At 42.1% G+C, this 19513-nt stretch overlaps 3 protein-coding genes across 4 annotated transcripts; all 3 read right to left on the reverse strand.

Annotated features, from left to right (window-relative positions):
* Positions 1–677: 677 nt before the first annotated feature.
* Positions 678–8449, reverse strand: faslg (Fas ligand (TNF superfamily, member 6)). Of its 2 annotated transcripts, XM_061684422.1 has the most exons (6): positions 7684–8449; positions 6938–7099; positions 4999–5207; positions 3458–3512; positions 3310–3381; positions 678–1730 (listed from the first exon to the last, which is right to left on the reverse strand). In XM_061684422.1, the coding sequence occupies exons 2-6, from the start codon at positions 6942–6944 to the stop codon at positions 1303–1305; spliced, it is 771 nt and encodes a 256-aa protein (XP_061540406.1). In that variant the 5' UTR covers positions 6945–7099; positions 7684–8449; the 3' UTR covers positions 678–1302. The 2 variants fall into 2 exon arrangements, with proteins under 2 accessions (XP_061540406.1, XP_061540405.1); XM_061684421.1 differs by lacking the exons at positions 6938–7099; positions 7684–8449 and having other exon boundaries at positions 4999–5554.
* A 216-nt stretch (positions 8450–8665) lies between these two features.
* si:dkey-86e18.1 (uncharacterized protein LOC557342 homolog) lies at positions 8666–11783 on the reverse strand. Its single transcript, XM_061684423.1, has 5 exons — positions 11383–11783; positions 11135–11175; positions 10985–11059; positions 10720–10909; positions 8666–9797 (listed from the first exon to the last, which is right to left on the reverse strand). Exons 1-5 carry the CDS (start codon positions 11447–11449, stop codon positions 9430–9432), a joined length of 741 nt encoding a protein of 246 aa, XP_061540407.1. The 5' UTR covers positions 11450–11783; the 3' UTR covers positions 8666–9429.
* Positions 11784–15138: 3355 nt separating this feature from the next.
* jun (Jun proto-oncogene, AP-1 transcription factor subunit) lies at positions 15139–17053 on the reverse strand. The gene is made up of 2 exons (XM_061683346.1): positions 16905–17053; positions 15139–16760 (listed from the first exon to the last, which is right to left on the reverse strand). Exon 2 carries the CDS (start codon positions 16758–16760, stop codon positions 15804–15806), a length of 957 nt encoding a protein of 318 aa, XP_061539330.1. The 5' UTR covers positions 16905–17053; the 3' UTR covers positions 15139–15803.
* Between the last annotated feature and the right edge of the window lie 2460 nt (positions 17054–19513).

Raw genomic sequence — 19513 nt, forward strand, 5'->3', positions numbered from 1 at the left:
TCTGCACTATTTGCATATCTGTTGTTGACCAATACTTTCCACTTATGTGCTTGTGAACTATCTGCACCATTTGCACAACTGTCACTGTTCCAGATTATTCCACTAATGGTCACTTTAAACTGTTTTCATTTCTTGAAGACGCTGCACCATTTGAACAATTGTCACTGTTCCAGATTATTGCTCTATTACTCATTTCAAACTGCTCTAAATTACTAGAGGACTGCAGCATAGGCACAACTGTCATTGTATCAGCCTTACCACATCACTTGCATATTTTGCAAGTGACCATACTAACGGTCTCATATTTAGTCAAATATTTCCACATGCTTGAGGCACCTGACCGTAATCTCACAGTGGTACAGTCGATTTGTTGCTTAGTCAATAAGCCTACCTATAAAACGCCACTATATAATTTTTTCCCTACAAAATGTAAATAATTACGTAATGTGAAAAAGTGTACAAAATGTAAAAAAATAAATACATTTTTTTTAAGTTTTTGAGGGAAAAATAAAAAATGTGAAAAAAGAGATTTGAAAAAAATGCACAAAATGTGAAAAAAAGTACAAATGATTTCCAAAATGGGAAAAATAAATATACAAAAAATTCAAATGATTAAAAACATTTTCAATATGTAAATAATTACAAAATTTGCAGTGATACAAAATGTGAAAAAAAAAATTGCTGAATGTGGAAATATTCACAAAATGTAAGACAAAAGTAAACTTGAAAATAGATGCACAAAATGTGGACCAAAAACTATATAATTTATAGATATATAAATTACAAGAAACTACAAAATGTGAATTTTGTTTTTCACAAAATGAGAATAAAAATATTGTGCTGTATGTTTTTACAAAATAGATTTTTTTTAATGCTTTAATTTTTCATTAAAAAGGTTGTTTAAAATATGTATTTCAAAATGTGAAATGGGGGATCAGTGTATGTCAGGTGGGATCAAAGGGCGAGGGGTACTACTTTATTTTAGTTTGATCATACAACGATGTGGTACGCGTCTCTGTCGTCGCTTCTCAGTTAAATATGGCAACAATAAGATGTGTAAAAACTGGAAACAAGCCTGGTACGAAAAATGGATTCCCCAACTCTGCTTTAAGATAGAGAAAATACTTCATCACAGCACCCAGTCATTAAAAAAATGTGTTAATGGCTGAATGCATTGAATAAATATAATGCTACACACATCCCATTAGTGTTAACGGTCTCTTTGGGCATCAATGCAGGCATCTTTCTTCACCGTGGCACATTATGACATCACTTGTGTACCGAGCACTCAAACTGTCCCAATCAGATCTTGAAGAGACCGAAGAAGTTGCCTTGATTCCCGTGACTGAGGAATTGGGGGTGCGACACGTTGACAAGGACGCTGTCGTTCCGGCGGAGCCTGAGAGCCGACCCCAGGTAACTGTCGGCGGTCCAGGCGTGCCGCTCCTTCAGCTCGTACCGCCGGGAGCAGAACCCGGCCCGGTGGGCCTCCATCAGGGCTGTGTCGGGGGCCGACGGCGACCTCACGAACACCGTGTGGATGAAGGAGGACGTGGGCGAGCAGTGCTTGAAGATGAGCTCCACCCGCGAGTAGATGTGGTAGAGTCCGCTCTGGTTGACCCGCAGGGCGCCGTCCTTCACCTGGTAAGCCACGGCGTCGCTGGTGAACGCGGCGCCGACACGCGGCTCCCAGCGCAGCGTTTTGTGGACGACATGCTTTTCAATCCGCCCTGTGACAGAAATAGCCTGACGTAAGTGTTATGCTTGACACATTAAACATTTTTTGTGGGGGGGGGGTAAAAATCTTAAATTTAAAAAATTTGATTTTACTTTGAAAAAATGTGAAACAACTGTACACCACGGCAGTTTTTTCTTACGAAATGCAAAATATTTTTAAAAATATGAAAAGATTGCGGCGCCACGGTGGCCGACTGGTTAGCGCGTCAGCCTCACAGTTCTGAGGAGCGGGGTTCAATCCCCGGTCCCGCCTGTGTGGAGTTTGCATGTTCTCCCCGTGCCTGCGTGGGTTTTCTCCGGGCACTCCGGTTTCCTCCCACATCCCAAAAACATGCATGAATTGGAGACTCTAAATTTCCCGTAGGTGTGACTGAGCGCTAATGGTTGTTTGTTTGTATGTGCCCTGCGATTGGCTGGCAACCAGTTCGGGGTGTACCCCGCCTCCTGCCCGATGACAGCTGGGATTGGCTCCAGCGCGCCCGCGACCCCAGTGAGGAGAAGCGGCTCAGAAAACGGATGGATGGATGAAAACATTGCATGTAAAAATGTAAAAATTTGAAAAAGACAAAACATTTTAAAAGTGCCCTTTTTTTTAAACAATTGTTATTTTTTTGACGAAGTGAAACAATTTTACAAAAAGTAAATGAAATTCAAAAAATGTTAAATTCTAGCATAAAATGTGACAAAAATATATTTTTCGTAACAAATGTGATTTATCTCACAACAATTCTTTTTAGATATGTGAATCTTTTGGAAAATTGTGAAAGCATAACAAATGTAAACAAAAATACAATTTAAAATAGTAATGATTGACAAATCATGAATTATTTTTACATCAAATGGTGCATCTTGATTTTCATGCAAGCATAAGAGTCGCTCGCATGTTTGCCAATTTGGCAGACCAGTACATTTATTTATTTATTTTACAGTTTTGAAGATGTGACAAAAAAGAGAAAACTACTAAATGTTTACAAATATTTTAAACATTTTTAATGTGCAAAAAATAAATGTTTCAAAAGGTCTTTTTTTTTTAAACGAAGTAAGCAAAAAATAAAAATGTGAAACAATGCGAAAAAATACATTCATTCATTCATTCATTCATTCTCCATACCGTTTATCCTCACTTGGGTCGCGGGCATACCCGGAGAAAACCCACGCAGGCACAGGAAGAACATGGCCACTGTGCCGCCCGAAAAAAATACAATTTGATAAAAAAAAATCAAAAACGTGTAACACTTTTGAAAAATTGGGAAAAAAACAAAAATCTGAAAACGACAAGGTGAAAAAAAACTATTACAAAATTTCCCCCCAAAAAATTCAAAATAGCAAAACATTTTCATTTTTTTTTTTGCAATTTTTTTAACAACATGGAAAACATTGTACTAAAAAAAAAATGTGGGAAAAAATACAAAATGTTGGGTAAAATGTTACAAAAAGTGACAACTATTAAAAATGCTAAAATATTTCACAAAATACGAAAAAAACAAACGTAAAACAGGAAGCTCTTTTGAACAAATGAATTAAGAGGCCGATCCAATTTTTTTTTGTGTGAAACTGGAATAAATGCGTTACCTATGACATGTGCTGCAGCCCTTTCTTCTCTCTCAATTTTGTCCTCTTTGTTCCCTCCAGCTTCATCCAACCCTTGAAAGCATCACGTTGTACCATCAGTACACAGGTGTGGAAAGATTGCAGTGAATGATTCGACGTCACCACTAACCGATTTGCTTCTCGGCTCTGCTCAACTCCTGTGCTTGCTTGAGCTCACGTGACATCTGAGAGAAACCAACATGATGAATACCACAAAGTCACACTCGCTCACGTTCTCCGAATTAAATAGGCAGGACATCCTGTCTGTTTGGAGAACTGACCACACACTCATCACTTAAATGTCACAGCGCAACGAATACATTCATTTCATTTCGGAGTGGATCAGTAAAACGTATGGAGAATGAATGAACCTGTCTTAATCAGTGACCACCCTTTTAACGGCCACACATGCGACTCCCCGTAACTTTCGCTAACATCCCAGGCTAAACTAAGCTCCTCCCCAACATACACAGACCTGAGCACTGTCGGGATGTGCAGCGTCAACATACAGTGGCGCCTTGAGATACGAGCGACCTGACTTGTGAGTGCTTTGCGATACGAGCTGTCGTTTGGCTGTTTTTTTTCTTCTTTGACTTGCAAGCAAAAATGGAATGCTGTATGGTGGCAATGAATCCAACTCACCTGACAATAAGCAGCGGTTTGGCAGATAGTGAACAATTCTTCAAAAACGAGGCTTAAGCTATTACTACCACACCCAGTTGAAGTTTACTGTCAAACTATTTGTAGTACAACCATATAACCTTGCTTCTTTATCCTCCTTGAAAACGACGTAAAACAACTGCAGCTTACTGAGAAGCGTCTCCATATATATGAATTTGTATAATGCTGACCCCAGGAGTGAAAGTCGGCCATCCCGATGACCCCCGTGTCTCAAAATATTTCGTTTAAAAAAAAAAAATAATAATAATAATAATAATAATATTATTCCGAAAGAGCAAAAAGACACTCAGGAATAATAATCAATAATAATTCCATTCACCCCCCACCCCCTCCATTCCGGTTATCGATTGTTTTTCAAGGTACATCAAAAAAGCTCAAAAAGGTCGATCAGCAACACCACCCTCAACAAAACCTTGGCCACCCCACAGAAGACCTTTGGAGTAGTCCGATGTCCATTGAATTGAAGCAAAAAAATGTGGCAAAACTGTGTAATTCTTTACTTATGTCATTACTGTATGTTTTTTATAGTACTATATTTTATAGTACAATATTATAGAGGGGTGTTTTCTTCAAAAAATAAAAATAAAATGTTATACCCAATCATGGCACCCACCTGTTCCCAATTAGCTGGAACAGATTAATGGCATTTCCATTCATTGCAATGGGGAAGTGTTTTGTGATATGAGTGGGGTCACGGAACAAATTAAACTCACATATCAAGACACCGCAGCACTACTCTGACACCAATTACTTCCTTCCTATCAGCTAGGGCTTTGGCACCATCTTGTAGCATCTGAGGACATTCCATAAAAAGAACCGATCCCGTGAACGAGTGACTTTCTCAACAAATAGCTGAAGATTGTTTTCAGAGGGGGGGAAATGCAAATAGAGGAGGTCAAATTAGTGTATTTTTAGGTTTACCCTGAAATTTCGCCCAAGAGCCCACTATCGCAAACTGAGTGTATAAACAAATAGTACGGGGGTCCTTACCTTCCTCACCTCCCGCAACTCTAACTGCATGTTGTACATCAGGTACCCACCGAAGCCCAGTGCCGCAAACACCAGGAGAAACAGCAGCAGGACAACGGTGGCGAGTGTAGGAATGACACCCGCGCAGCTGCCGCCCACCCTCCGACCCCTTTGGGACCAGCTGGGTAGTCGTTCCAGGTGGTGATGCTGCTCCTGCTGCTGACCTCCATCTACGAAGAAAACTCGTTGGAAGGGATAGGTCTGGTCACAGCTCATGGTGCTGCTCCAAATGCGTGACTATCTACCGTATGTTCATGTGGTGTTACATGCAACACCACTACCCACATATTCCTCCCCCTTGCACGTATAAGCTGGCCTGCATGTCACTGCAGCCTTGACACTACGACGTATTTTGTATAAGCGTCAGGACGTGAGTCACAGTCACCCGTCCTACTTTAAAAGGGCGCTTTTCGTCTTCTTTTTATCCAGTTTCGTGGTCACCGAGTGAGGTGAACAAATGAATGACAAAAATTGACATTTTTGCTTTAAATGTGAAAAGTTCAAAATTTGGAAGAACGTGTGGGGAGGGGGATGGGGGAGGATATTTTTACAAATACCAAAACAAATGCATTTTAAAAATTAAGTGGCCCTTTTTGACGTCAAATAAATTGGAAAATCTGAAACACTTTTCCAAAATGTGAAACAATTTTGCAAAATGTGAAACTATTTTTGAAAAAAGATCCAAATAATTAGCAAAATAAACAATTCTAAAATGTGGAATGAACGAAATGTGGAAAAATTAAAAAAGGTGAAACATTTTATAAATTGTGAAAAAATGTCAAAAATGGGATTTTCTTTTTCATATCAATGGTAAAATGTGAAACAATATTAGAGAATGTGAAACAATTAAAAAAAAACGTCATAGGAATTGCAAAATACGAAGCAATTTTACAAAATGTGAAAGAAATTTTAAAATGTAAAAAATTTTGCAGTCTTTTTTCACCCAAAAAATGTTGAACAAATTTAGAAAAGTGTCAAATTGCAAAATGTGACACAATTTTACAAATATGTAAGAAAATGTAAAAAAAATATGATAAAAATGTACAAAATGTGAAAAAGTTTGGACAAAATGTTTTTTTACAGCATGCGGAAAAAAAGTACAAAATGCGAAAAGAAAAAATGTGATAAAATGTAAAAAAAAAAAAAAATAATCTATTTTTTTACCAAAAAGTTTCACAAATTTAGAACTCAATTAAAAATTGTGAAATATGTGAAAGGCACACAAAAAACTGAACTTCCATACTTTGGAATATTTTTCTTTCATTTATTATACATTTTTAAAAATCCTGCATCATATTGGTAAAGATCTGATTCAGATTATGTCAGTTATGAATGTTGCAAGGGAAGCCACATGAAAAGGTCTCGCCAGGCGGCCTGTGAAACAGAAAGGAGACAGATGCTTGGTGTGCAACGCACCAAAATACTAGAGTCACTTTTTGAGTCATTAGAGGCACTCCGGTCCGATTTGAAAACAATATTAAATCCCAAGTTCCCATACGGAACATACGAGTTAAGGGAGAAGAAGTCCACTGTGTAAACAAAAGCAGTGCATTTTAGCCTCTAGGTAGCGACATGTATGTAAAGTATACATGTCTACAAAAAGTGAATATTTGGAAATGGAAAAAAAATAATGGAAAAATAATGTTAAAATCTTGATGTGTACAAAATGTGAAATGCATTTTAAGAAATAGGAACCTGTAAAAATCCATCCATCCATTTTCTGAGCCGCTTCTCCTCACTAGGGTCGCGGGCGTGCTGGAGCCAATCCCAGCTATCATCGGGCAGGAGGCGGGGTACACCCAGAACTGGTTGCCAGCCAATCGCAGGGCACATACAAACAAACAACCATTCGCGCTCACATTCACACCTACGGGCAATTTAGAGTCTTCAATGAACCTACCATGCATGTTTTTGGGATGTGGGAGGAAACCGGAGTGCCCGGAGAAAACCCACACAGGCACGGGGAGAACATGCAAACTCCACACAGGCGGGGCCGCGGATTGAACCCCGGTCCTCAGAACTGTGAGGCAGACGCTCCAACCAGTCGTTCACCGTGCCGCACCTGTAAAAATGTGAAACAAATTTTAAACTGTGATGAATTGAACAAAAACGTGGTCTTTTTTTTATCACAAAATTGGGACTTTCTTTTGGAAATGTCAAAACAATGTCAAAAATGTGGGGGGGGGGGGGGGGGGGGGGACATTGTTTTTGTAGCAAAATTGGGATAAAGAACAACTAAAAATACATATATATTAAAATTTAAAAGTGTGACATTATTTTTTTAAATGTGGAAAAAAGTAGGCTACAATGTTATTTTACAAAATGTGATTATATTTACAAAATGTGGAATTTTTTTTGTTTTAAACAAATCATATTGAGGTGATCTCAATGCAAAAAAAAAAAAAAAAAAAGTAGACATTCTGAAAGGTTGACAAGCATCGCATGCAAGCAATGTGAGAACGCTGACAAAGCACCACTTACAGGAAAACTCAAGACTTCCTCTACCCTTCTTTGTGGTCTTTGAGCCCCCCCCTGTCAACTCGTTTCCTGGGACACCTTGCTGTTTTCTCACAAACTTTTCTATTTTCTTTTGGACATCCTTAATTGAATGACTTTTAAGGTGAGGGGGAAAAAAAGTAATTTTACCTTTCCGTACGCACTGCATACATTTAGAACAATGTTGGTTTCTCTGACATGTAATACCGAAAGTCTTGTTTGCATTGGCGTAACGGCCGCATACAAGTGGGAGGCTATGGTTAGCCGGTCGAACCCCTACGAGCGCGGCGATGTGCTGTTTGAGCGCCTCGAGTGGCTTCGCGAGTAGATGGGAGCCAATGAATCATTGCAGATTTCAGAGGGACTTGCGGTCACACGCTTGCGCATTAGCAAGACAACGCTCACATAGAAAGGTAATCTGACACTTATAATTTCCACGCTGACAGAAGCAGTGCATGGAAAATAATGCAAATGGGACACAATAGATCGCAGACCTTGTCTCTGTCATGTGATGTGGCAGTTAAAAAACTAAATTTCCTAGAACTAACACAAAAATGGTTTTGAAAAAAACTTAGAAAAAGACATCATGAAACAGAAAAGATTTGAAAACTTCCACGAAAGGCTGAATTTAAGAGGCAACATCAGCAATCCCACTTAAAACACACCAAGCCCGCTTTGCATACTTGAATACCTTGCTTCCATTAACAACATCTAACCCCTGCGAAGTGGGATTTTCTGCAATGACGGTGACCCCCAAAAAATTACCATGTAAACTGGACACAAGTAACACTTGAGGTGTCATCGTCTCCCACTACACTTCGATGGGACCAGCTCCTTGAATAGAAACAAGTGCAGGGCTCCCGCTAATTACAACTACAATCAGAATAATGGTGAGTTGGATTTTTATTTATTTCATTTGTTTCTCTGCTGGTTTGTCAAATTATTACTTTATGAAAAAAAAAAAAACATCGCGCAAAAAAGCTTGGGGGCCACTGGTTTAGTACGTGGTCACACACTGATGTGAGATTGTCACAATTGTCTACCAAATGTTTTCATATAAAAAAAATTTAGAGAACCCTCGCTATTCGCAGCAGATAGGGACCGCGTCGTGTCATGAACAGTGAAGCGAAGGCATCGTTGACACTGCAGATCATGATGCCCGATTCAGATATTGTTTTTGTCTGTGAACGTCGTCGTTCACGTTGCAAAACCAAACGCGACTTCTACTGTGGACGGAAAGAGTCTGGGACGTCACACACACGCGCACAAAAGAGGACGTCACATTGCGCGTGCGCCGTGTTTACGGAAGTAAATATGACCCCTTGCGTAGGTCTCGTCGTGACGCAATCGTGGCAAAATCAAAGATTTTGTGCAACTGGAGCCAACATTGCGTTTGTGTCTGTTTTATTGAACATTTGTGAAGTTTGTCGCCTTTTGATGACGTACAAGAGCAAGCGAGACTAAAAACAATCGGATACATATCCGATTTACATCCACATATGACAGAGGCTTGGGTCGGCTATGAAAAAAAAATCTGAATTGTACTGTTCACTCTGACATGAAAAAGTCAGAAATGCCACAACCAAAAAGGTTTATACTGTACTGGAATTGCCGATAGATGCCACAAAGATGACAGCATATTACTACTTTTGTCTAAATGAAGTTCTTAAACTCACTTCAACAGTTCCTTGACCAACACTGTTCAGCCATGAATAGGCAAATATGTGAATGCCCAACCACTGCAATATTGACAAAAGCGTGCAAATGTCCAAAATGTAACAAACTGTTCCTCAACTTTGAGTTGGGTAATAATAGTCATTTTCTTGTTCTTCTGTTGACAAAAAAAAAGATGAAAAGGACAACATACTTCCTTGGCGTAGGTAATTAACTGTAAGATCACGTGTCTGAATCCTCCCCAGAAGAGGAGTAACAGTCGAGCCCGAGCACATGAGCCGAAGAGGATTTCCCAGCTGCCCCCGACTCATCCGTGGCTTCTTTCTGTGTGATGACAGAACTCCCCTCTGCCGCCACGTTACCCAGGTTGGGCAAGGAACGGTGAAGCACCCTCGCTAGGCTCTGCGTTTCAGAGACGCCCTGGTGATCTGACGCTCCTCTGAACGCCGCGGCGGCCACCGCCAAGCGCGTGCGGTCGAAGGCGAGGGGCTGGTCCTGGTCTCTGGTGGCCACCTCTGTGGCCGCGATGGAACCTGGAAAACTGCTCTCCAAATGGCTGAACGCTGCCGTTGAGGTTTTTGACTTCTTGACTGCGAATGGAACAAAACCCCCCACAATTTTCTGTTACCTGCTTTTGATAAAGAAATAATAGCACTGCACTGAAAAAAAGTTCCAAAGTTTCGCCGGCGTCCAGGCTCCGCGGTGAGTCACCCGGAGCACAGACAGTCTACTGTAATGAGGAAAACGCCTTATCGTCCATAAAATCCAAAATATTGGGCAGATCGTTCTGATGTTTTCAGAGGTTGAAAGAAGAGAGGCTGCTTTTTTTCTTTTGCGAGGTTTTGGTGGTTATATTGGGACAGTACGCAATGTTCTGCGGGGTCTTGTAAGGTCATTTAAAATGCAGCTGGCAGTGAATGAGTCGAAGTGTTGATTTAAGTCATTTTTGACAACATAAACACAACACTTGTGTTGTAGAACATTCCAAGGCGCAGAGAGCAAAGTCTAAACTAGAATAAATTCATGAGCAGTGACTAAAGATACTGTAGCACTTTCTTTATAGTAAAACAAAAAAACGCTGCCACAAGATGGCGCCAAAGCCCTTGTCTTGCCAAATAACTATTTGAAGCAACATCAGTTTTTTGTTGTGAATTGCTCTGGCCCAATAACCCCCCCCCCCCCCCCCCCCCCCCCCCCCCCCCCCACACACACACACAAATAGATTACAGTAATTAGTATTTTTACAGATTGGCAGTGTTGACACTTTTGGTGCATTTTTTTTTCCCCATATCAAAAAAATCTGTCAGACATTTATGTTAATAAGCAATGTTGTACAATGAGTTTGAAATAATATTAAAGTGATTTTGGTGCATCGCTTGGGGTCTATTTTGGGTTTAAACTGTTAATAGAGGCAATTATAGAAGACAATTTGGGGTTTGCGTATCAGGGCTTAGTTCCGAAATAGCGAGGGTTCACTGTACGAACATCATTGTTTGGACTGCGGGCACTGACCAACGCTGGTAGACTCTTGGGCCACTGCTCTCCTTTTACAATAAGCTCTGGGGGTCCAGGGCTTGTGCTTGCAGGTCGGGTCAAGCATTCGTAGCTTGGTCACGAAGCTTTTGTACTCCCGTTCCAAGGCCTCCAACTTCTGATGGAACTCTGCGATCTTCCTCTCGGGGTAATGTGCAAGTTGGGATTGCTGGGCAAAACAAAAACAGAAACAGAAAAATGACAGATATTCTTCCACAGAAAATGTCAACAAGTAAGTCATTACCTGCAAATAATACTCGATTTCATTCTTGATGCTGGGGATCCACTTTTTCACAGAGGAAGACGAGTTAAGTGTACACTGGGGAGAGACATTATAGTTGACTTAAAGTTAGCGTTAACATGTTTAAGTCAAACTTTCGAAACAACGTTATACCAGCTTGGGTCTTCGCTCCTGGACATCTTTTAGTCGACCCTCTGTAATGAAAATAGTGGCGCTTAAGTGCAAATTGATATAAAGAGCTAAATAACGAGATATTGACAGTCACATCGTGATTATTGGTAATTTCTCCATTTTTCTCATTGAAGGTGGCTAAGCAAGCTAAACACGTGAAGCTGACGGGTCGCCAAAAGCCAACTAAATCATGTTATATTTACTTTTTGTTTCCCTACTAGCTGTGTTACCTTCTCTCTCTTTCTGTAGCCAAAGTCTGTTTAAGCGTCCTTGTTGCTTCTCTTCATTTCGAGCCATTTTTCAATAGCCACGGGCGAGTAGCAACGTAAACAAAGTCACGTGATGCGGAAGTCATGTGATGCCCTCCTCCTCTCGCGGTAGTATCGCGAGAAGAGCCTGACCATGTTGTTGTTAGTATACATTTTTATTTTTAAAAATTGTCTACGTGCTTAAAATTCATCACTAATTCATTTGAACCATGTGTCTATGCATATATACATTTAATATAATTTTATTACAAGTACCGTCCGAGCTACAAATCGAGTGTCCAATTCTGACGTATTTCAAGTGGATGAGTCATTTTTTAACAAGAGGCCATTTACAGTTTATTCCATCCATCCATCCATCCATCCATTTTCTACCACTTATCCGAGGTCGGGTCGCGGGGGCAGTAGCTTTAGCTGGGACGCCCAGACTTCCCTCTCCCCAGCCATTTCATCCAGCTCTTCCGGTGGGATCCTGAGGCGTTTCCAGGCCAGCCGAAAGACGTAGTCTCCCCAAGGTGTCCTGGGTCATCCCCGGGGTCTCCTCCCGGTGGGACGTGTCAGAACACCTCACCGGGAAGGCGTCTGGGAGGCATCCGATTCAGATGCCCCAGCCACCTCATCTGGCTCCTCTCGATGCGGAGGAGCAGCGTCTCTACTCTGAGCCCCTCCCGGAAGACCGAGCTTCTCACGCTATCTCGAAACTCATTTCGGCCGCTTGTATCCGGGATCTCGTTCTTTCGGTCACGGACCACAGGTCGTGACCCTAGGTGAGGGTAGGAACAGCCTGTGTCAGGGGGTTCGGTACCCCATACTCCCGAAGCACCCCCCACAGGACCCCCCCGAGGGACACGGTCGAACGCCTTCTCCAAGTCCACAAAACAGACTGGTTGTGTGAACTCCTATACACCCTCGAGGACCCTGCCGACGTTGTGGAGCTGGTCCACTGTTCCACGGCCAGGACGAAAACCACACAGCTCCTCCCAATCACCCCCTTCCAGGTCTCACTGTCGTTGCCCACGTGAGCATTGAAGTCCTCCAGCAGAACGATGGAGTCCCCAGCGGGAGCGCTCTCCAGCACCCCCTCCAAGGACTCCAAAAAGGGTGGGTACTCTGAACTGCTGTTTGGTGCATAGGCACAAATAACAGTCAGGATCCGTCCCCCCACCCGAAGGCGGAGGGAGGCTACCGTCTCGTCCACCGGGGTGAACCCCAACGTACAGGCGCCGAGCCGGAGAGCAATAAGTATACCCACACCTGCTCGGCGCCTCTCACCGTGGACAACTCCAGAGTGGAAGAGAGTCCAACCCCTCTCGAGAGGACTGGTACCAGAGCCCAAGCCGTGTTTGGAGGCGAGCCCGACTATATGTAGTCGGAACTTCTCGACCTCACACACCAGCTCGGGCTCCTTCCCTGCCACAGAGGTGACATTCCACGTCCCTAGAGCCAGCTTCTGTAGCCGAGGTCCCCTCCTTCGGCCACCGCCCAGCTCGCGCTATACCCGACCCCTTATGGCCCCTCCCACAGGTGGTGAGCCCATGGGAAGGGGGACCCACGTTACCCTTTCGTGCTGTGCCCACCCGGGCAGTTTATTTTAATCAATTTAATTAAGTAATTTAATGCATCAAATTCAGTAGAACCACGAATAAACAAACAAACAAACAATATAAAGTAATAGTAAAAGTAAAAATGTGTTAAGTAAAAAAAAAAAAAAAATGTAAATAAAAAGATAATTGTGTCTTTTGGGGGGAGAATTAAGATCCTTAACTTTTCGTTTTGTCATGAATCTACTCCTTTGACAAACGTCTCGGGATTTACCGTATCCAGAGAAGCTTACCAGAGCGTAGTCATTTCCCGTAAGACACGCCCCCTTTGTCGTGACGTAGATCTTCCGAGCGACCCCTCTCCTTATATGGTAAGCCAAGGACACCGTTTTCCGGAATGATGTCATCTGGTCCCACGTTTCAGCAATGGGATCAGGATAATAATTAGACAGCAGGATTAAGAAAAGATGCTTAAATGTGGGCAAACTGTCTGCGTAGTGAAATTTTATTTTATTTAATAATAAATCGAAATCCATCCCCTTTCTTATTTGGTATAATGTACCGTTTATAGCCATCGTATTTGTTTCAATCCTTCTAATTTCTTTTTTTTTTTTTTTTTTAGCTCAGGGGTGGGCAACGTTTGTACCCAAGGGCCACATTTGATAATCTGAAGGGCGCGATGGGCAAAGTAATTCGTAGATGAGGTTTTGGAAAGAAGAAAAAAAAAAAAAAGTTCAAATGGATATGTAAATATGTAAATTTTATTTTAAATACTAAATAATAGAAACATGTACAGGTTACAAATACTACAGAACTCCTGATAAAGTAAATGAATGCTGAGCTGGATTAAAGAAATGGAATCATGGTTATGTTATATGAACATATAGATAAAATGTTAAAAAAATTGAAGCATTTATATCGATGAAAGAAATGTTAGTTGTGTTTAAATCTACGGAAAGTAACGTAATAAAATATTGTTGAATAGAATTATGTGAACGTGGGAAGATAGCCACTATGGTGGTTGAGCCTGTGCCGCCCCCTAGTGTTTAATTGTGCGAACAGACGGTTTATTCTCACCGCATTTAAACTAAATGCCCTTGTCAGCCACCTCCCCCTGCTGATCATAATAAACTGTACATTATTTGGACTAATTAAGGGGTGGGAGGTTATTCATTGTAACAGCTCTGATGGGAATATATATATATATATATATATATATATATATATATATATATATGTAGATAACTAAAGAGGATTTGGCAGACAAGAGTTAAGAGTTGCAGTTTGTTTGCAAATATGTCACCCAAAAGTGGTTAATAATACAGTCACTACACTGTTTCCTTCTTGACGGAGTTATATAACTTTATTGGCAATTTCACACAATTCATTCAAATCTGAGTGTAATAATACAACTTGTTGACACTGTTCTATAAAAATCTATTCAACTTTTAGTGTTAAAAATACAATTGTCTCGTGCCTTTTTCTGTGTTGAAAATGTTGCATCACTATATTGACATTTCTAATATATGTGCGTCTAATTCACTTTAGATTAACTCCAACATTTAGTGTTAATCATAGCAATGTCAGTTATCTTTTTATTTGTTGACGTTTTATAACTTTTACAAATTAAGTGTAGAAAAATTATATCTAACACACCTAAAAGTGATTAGTGTCTTTAATACACTGACACATTTTTATTTTTGACAATGTATAATCATTGTATTGACCAAGTATAATATGATAATTGTATCCAGTCTTCACCGATTAGTCTTCTACATTAATTTTTGTTGATAAATTATGTATTTGTCTTTGGTTTCGCGTGTAACCCATGGGTTTTTCGGCATTTGCATAACAGAGCACGAAGTACAGTACCATGGAATCTGTGGTGCAATAACACAAAGGCTAGCCGGATATTTTCCACTTTTGTCAAATAAATGAGATTCCACAGGGGTCACAACCCAGCCCGACAAAAATGTTCGACCACCCCAAACTCTCAACATGTGAAGTTCAATTTAGACATCTGTCCTCCACTCAGGGAGTGAGCCGTCTTTATTGTCCTGATCGATACTTACATAAATGGAATTTAACTAGCTATAGTACTACACCTCGCAGCTCTTGCAACATGTTGTAACACGTCGTATGGCACGCCCACACCAAGGACACAGGGAGAAACCGTGGATTCATTTTAGGCAGTTTATTATCTTCTTAAATATTGATGACTTTCAAACATAACAAAAAAAAAAAAAAAAAATTATATACTTATTACAAAATGGTAAACTTAAGTACTCAGAGTTGATCTTATATACATATAGCAATGAGTGAAACCCCATTAAACAAAGTCAATCTTGAATTGTCTTTCTAACTTCTTACAATAAAGAAAACGTTGTGTTGTAACTCAAGAAGTCAGACAACGTGCCCATCCCCTCCCCCTCCTCCCAAGAACTTGTGTCCAGATGTTTAGGAGCTGGCCCAATAATGATGGTGAGCAGCAGCAGCAGCAGCAAGAAAACAAGTCCATTGCAGGTTCATATCAAGTCAGCTCTAATACTGAATGTATTCTCCACTGCTCCATGAAAAGCAAGAAAGAAAAAAAAAAAAGAAGTCTTGTCCAGTTTGACAACACAAACAGAACGGACTTCTGTTATGCTGCCTTGTCCACAGCAGCCCTCTCAGGGACCGACCTCACGGCACTGGGGTACTTTTCTGTTTTTTTTTTCCTTTTCTTTGTTGTTGTTTTTGCACAGCCCCTCGGTCCTTCCTGCCAGTGTGGCGCCGCGTCATCCCAAACCAGTTGCAGGATTTTTTTTTTCTTTTGGGGTTCAACTTAAAAGTCTTACTTTCTGCTCAGAAGGTCTGGAGCTGCTGCGTCAACATGAGCTGACAGCCGCTGTTGACGTGGTTCATCACCTTCTGCTTGAGTTGCGCCACCTGCTCCCGCAACATGTTGGCGGTGGACGCCAGGTCCGAGTTCTGCGACTTGAGGGTCTTCACTTTGTCCTCCAGCCGCGAGATCCGCTCCAGCTTCCTCTTGCGGCACTTGGAGGCGGCGATGCGGTTGCGCATGCGCTTGCGCTCGGCCTTGATGCGCTCCTGGCTCTCCATGTCGATGGGGGACAGCGGAGGCGTTTCACCCGGCATCTCGGGCACCGTTTGCGGCTCCTCCTTGAGCGCGGTGAGCATCGGGAGATGGGAGGAGGAGGTGGATGAAGAGGAGGAGGATGGCTGTGCGTAAACCGGGAAGGACGCGCTCGGGGCCGTGGTGGTGTAGCTCAGAGCCGTGGTGGTGTAACTAGGGACCGAGGTGGTGTAACTCGGGGACGACACGGTGCTGATAGCCGGCTGGAACGTGTTTAACTCCTCGTAAACCGGCGAGTCCGAGCGCATGCTGCCGCTGTACACGGCCAAACCGGTTACGGACGCCGGCGGCGGCGGGCCCGAGGGGGCGCTCACCCCGGGCAAGTGCTGGTGGTGGAGCTCGGCCAGGGCGCGCACGAAGCCCTCGGCGAAGCCCTCCTGCTCGTCAGTGACGTTCTTGGGGCACAGGAACTGCGTCGGCGTCGGCGTGGTGGTGATCAGTCCGTTGCTGGACTGGATGATGAGCCGCTCCAGCTCCGGGGAGGCCAGCTTCAGCAAGCCCACGTCCGGGGAGGTGAGCAGATCGCCGGCCCGCGCCCGTAGGTGAGGCTTCAGGCTACCGGCAGGGTCGGACAGGTTCAGCGTCATGTTGTGCTTGAGCGCCTTCGAGCCGCTGTATCCGTAGCCGGCGCCGTTGAGCGAGTCGTCGTAGAAAGTAGTTTCCATCTTCGTATACATAGAAGTGAAACCGAAAAAAAAAAAAAAAAAGACAAATAAGTGACGTCCTGGTTACCAGTTTAAGTCCCAAAAAGTCCCAGCCAAAGTTTTCAACACGCACTTTCGACACGCGGTTCCACACTTTCTACTCACAGTGTTGTTGTTTCTGTCAAGTTCTAAGAAGTATATCCAATTATTTTTATGAAAATTCCGGTGGGTGTGTTTGTCCAACTTTTTCCCGTTGCTCAGTGTGACGGTGTTTCCCCCTGCGCGGTCGTGTATACACTCTGACTTGGACAAGCGTGGAGGCAAATCTTATGCCGCCGCTGCCTCTCCGAAAATAGCCATGATGTCACGACAGGGCTCTCCCATTGGCTGGAGGGCGTGTCCCGGGGCGGGGCCACACCGCGTTGCTTAGGCGACCCACACCCCACCCGCCTCAGAAGATTCTGAAAAGTGGCGGTGCATTGTGGGATGAGGTCATGCCGTGGAGGAGCGCCTGCGCGGTGTATTGTGGGATGACGTATTGGTTTTGAATCTCTGGTTACCCGCTATTCACTGTCAGTGGCGGGACAGGACGGTAGCGAGTTAAACCTTCCATTTATGCTTTTAAACACTTACCAATCTCGTTTACATGCACAAAAATGTGTTTCCAAAGTTGTTAAAAAGTACTGTGCCGTTGACTTCTATCGCCACTGATTTGACTTACGGACACGTTTCTTTTCTTCTTCCTCGACATGATTTTACGACGACGCGTTGCGCTTGACTTGACCACGACAATATGTCGTGCTTTACGTGAAAATATTTTCATGTAAATTGTAGCTTGAGCGAAAATGTTAAGTACAAGGTGACAAAGTCACATATAATTTGAACGGTCCACACAAAGTTGCATTTGTTTTCAGCGACACACACAATTTATGCTAGCAAACAATTCCAATATTAGTAGTTTGGATACAAACCCCCCCCCCCCCCAAAACTAGGAAATGCATTAGAAGTCATTGTTTTAAATTCAACGGGTGGGAAACCATCATCCCATTGAACATAAAAGATATGTTGTGTTTTATGAGACTGTCTTATATATAGTATATAGCCTATGCAGTGGTACCTGTTATACGAGTGTGCCAACTTACCAGTATTTAAAAAATTTGCGGCATCGCCGGGCCGATTTTTTTTCGGGTCAAAACTTTTGAAAAAATTGATTGACGAGCACTAAATGGTGTCAGCGAACTTTACAAGTAGCAGATATTGGACAATTCTTTAAAGAGGAGGTCAAGCTGTTCATTGCCATTCCCAGTTGAAGTTTAAACCCAAAGACAAAGAAAATACTTCTTGTGTATTTAACCAAATCACATTGCTTACGAAAGTCCAATAGCTTAATGCTAGCATACAGTGAAAAACGCCATAGACAGCTAATGAAACTCTCATTTATGTCACAGTAGTTACAGCACTTTAAGCAACGGATATTTGAACATAAACGTTGCAGCAACGCATGTTGGCAGACAGTTACAATATTCACAGGCATATATTATTCATCCTCAGCGAAAAACGACAAATATTACTGCAGCTTACTGAGTTACTTGCAGTCTTTTTCGCTTGTGTCTGCACGACTGTATTATTCTGCCCCTGGTGGTAAAGGCATGCACACATGGAGGAGCACAATGTCAATGAGTATTGAAGCATTAAATCATGATGGAAAAACGGTTTAATTATTTTGTTTCTATTTAATAATGTTATTACGGTATTTAAAAAAATAAAAATAAAAGTACAACAACTGCAGAGTGCCATTTTTTGATAAAAAAAAAAACACATTACAAAAATTGTTGGCATTTTTTTGTAGGCCTGAAATCGATTAATGACATTTCCATTCATTTCAATGGGGTAAGATGATTTGAGATCTGAGTATTTTGAGTTACGACCGTGGTCACGATACCAATGTAACTCGAAAGTGACGGCACCACTGCACTGTATAAGAGTTGTGGATTCAGATAACATTTTGTGTCCAAAGATACATAATCACTGTGTCCCATATAAACTGTATGCATGAGCACATTTGTTTTCAGCCACACATCGTTTGTTAAATAAAATTCCCAGCTTCAGTAGTTTGGATTTAAAAGTATATATAAATATATGTGCAAATACTTTTAAAACTCATTGTCTTGAAGGTTCAAAGTGAAAAACCAACACCACTTGAGAGCATTTGATCAGGCCAACCATGCAAAACCATGAAAAGCCCACAACTGTCCATAAGATATAATAAAAACATTATTCGATGTGTGCATCATATTTTTTCGTAAATTTAGTATTGCCTCCGATAGGAAAAGAGTGCTCTGCCCCTGGCCTAGTCCAGGGAGCCATGTACATTTTAGTTTAGGTGCAATAGAGTCAGAGATATATGCTTCTGCCCGTAAAGTGCAAGTACATTTGCTATTATCCGTGTCATAGTGTGTAATTAGTGTAGTGCAGTCCATTGTACCCCTGGCCCTTTGTCAGAAATCAGCACTGGTTTAATGGCGGGAGGTTAACTCGTCCACTCCATCTGTCTGGGTCATCTTACCGGTCGGTATCTTCAGCGCGCTGCATCTAAATATGTCCTCCCCCGCCACCTTGCTTGACGAGTAAATCAGCCCCCTGGCGCTGGCTGGCTCAAGGAGGCACCGAGAGAAGGATGAACCGGATCGTAAAAAGACAGCAGCGCTGTCTGATTGTTTTATTTATTTTTTTACGGCTGTTAATGTGGTCTTTACTCGCCACTGTACAATGTC

The sequence above is a fragment of the Phycodurus eques genome, chromosome 8 (genome assembly GCF_024500275.1).
Source record: "Phycodurus eques isolate BA_2022a chromosome 8, UOR_Pequ_1.1, whole genome shotgun sequence".
In the NCBI taxonomy this organism is placed as follows: domain Eukaryota; kingdom Metazoa; phylum Chordata; class Actinopteri; order Syngnathiformes; family Syngnathidae; genus Phycodurus; species Phycodurus eques.

What these genes read in the sequence shown, in the direction of transcription:
- jun (XM_061683346.1), bottom strand. Translation starts at nt 16,760, where the DNA reads ATGGAAACTACTTTCTACGACGACTCGCTCAACGGCGCCGGCTACGGA.
- si:dkey-86e18.1 (XM_061684423.1), bottom strand. Translation starts at nt 11,449, where the DNA reads ATGGCTCGAAATGAAGAGAAGCAACAAGGACGCTTAAACAGACTTTGG. An exon ending in AAATCGAGTATTATTTGCAG is followed by an intron (nt 10,910 to 10,984) that starts GTAATGACTTAC and finishes TGTTTTGCCCAG; the next exon opens with CAATCCCAACTTGCACATTA. An exon ending in CCAAGAGTCTACCAGCGTTG is followed by an intron (nt 9,798 to 10,719) that starts GTCAGTGCCCGC and finishes TTCCATTCGCAG; the next exon opens with TCAAGAAGTCAAAAACCTCA.
- faslg (XM_061684421.1), bottom strand. Translation starts at nt 5,253, where the DNA reads ATGAGCTGTGACCAGACCTATCCCTTCCAACGAGTTTTCTTCGTAGAT. An exon ending in CAGAGCCGAGAAGCAAATCG is followed by an intron (nt 3,382 to 3,457) that starts GTTAGTGGTGAC and finishes GATGCTTTCAAG; the next exon opens with GGTTGGATGAAGCTGGAGGG. An exon ending in GGCTGCAGCACATGTCATAG is followed by an intron (nt 1,731 to 3,309) that starts GTAACGCATTTA and finishes TTTCTGTCACAG; the next exon opens with GGCGGATTGAAAAGCATGTC.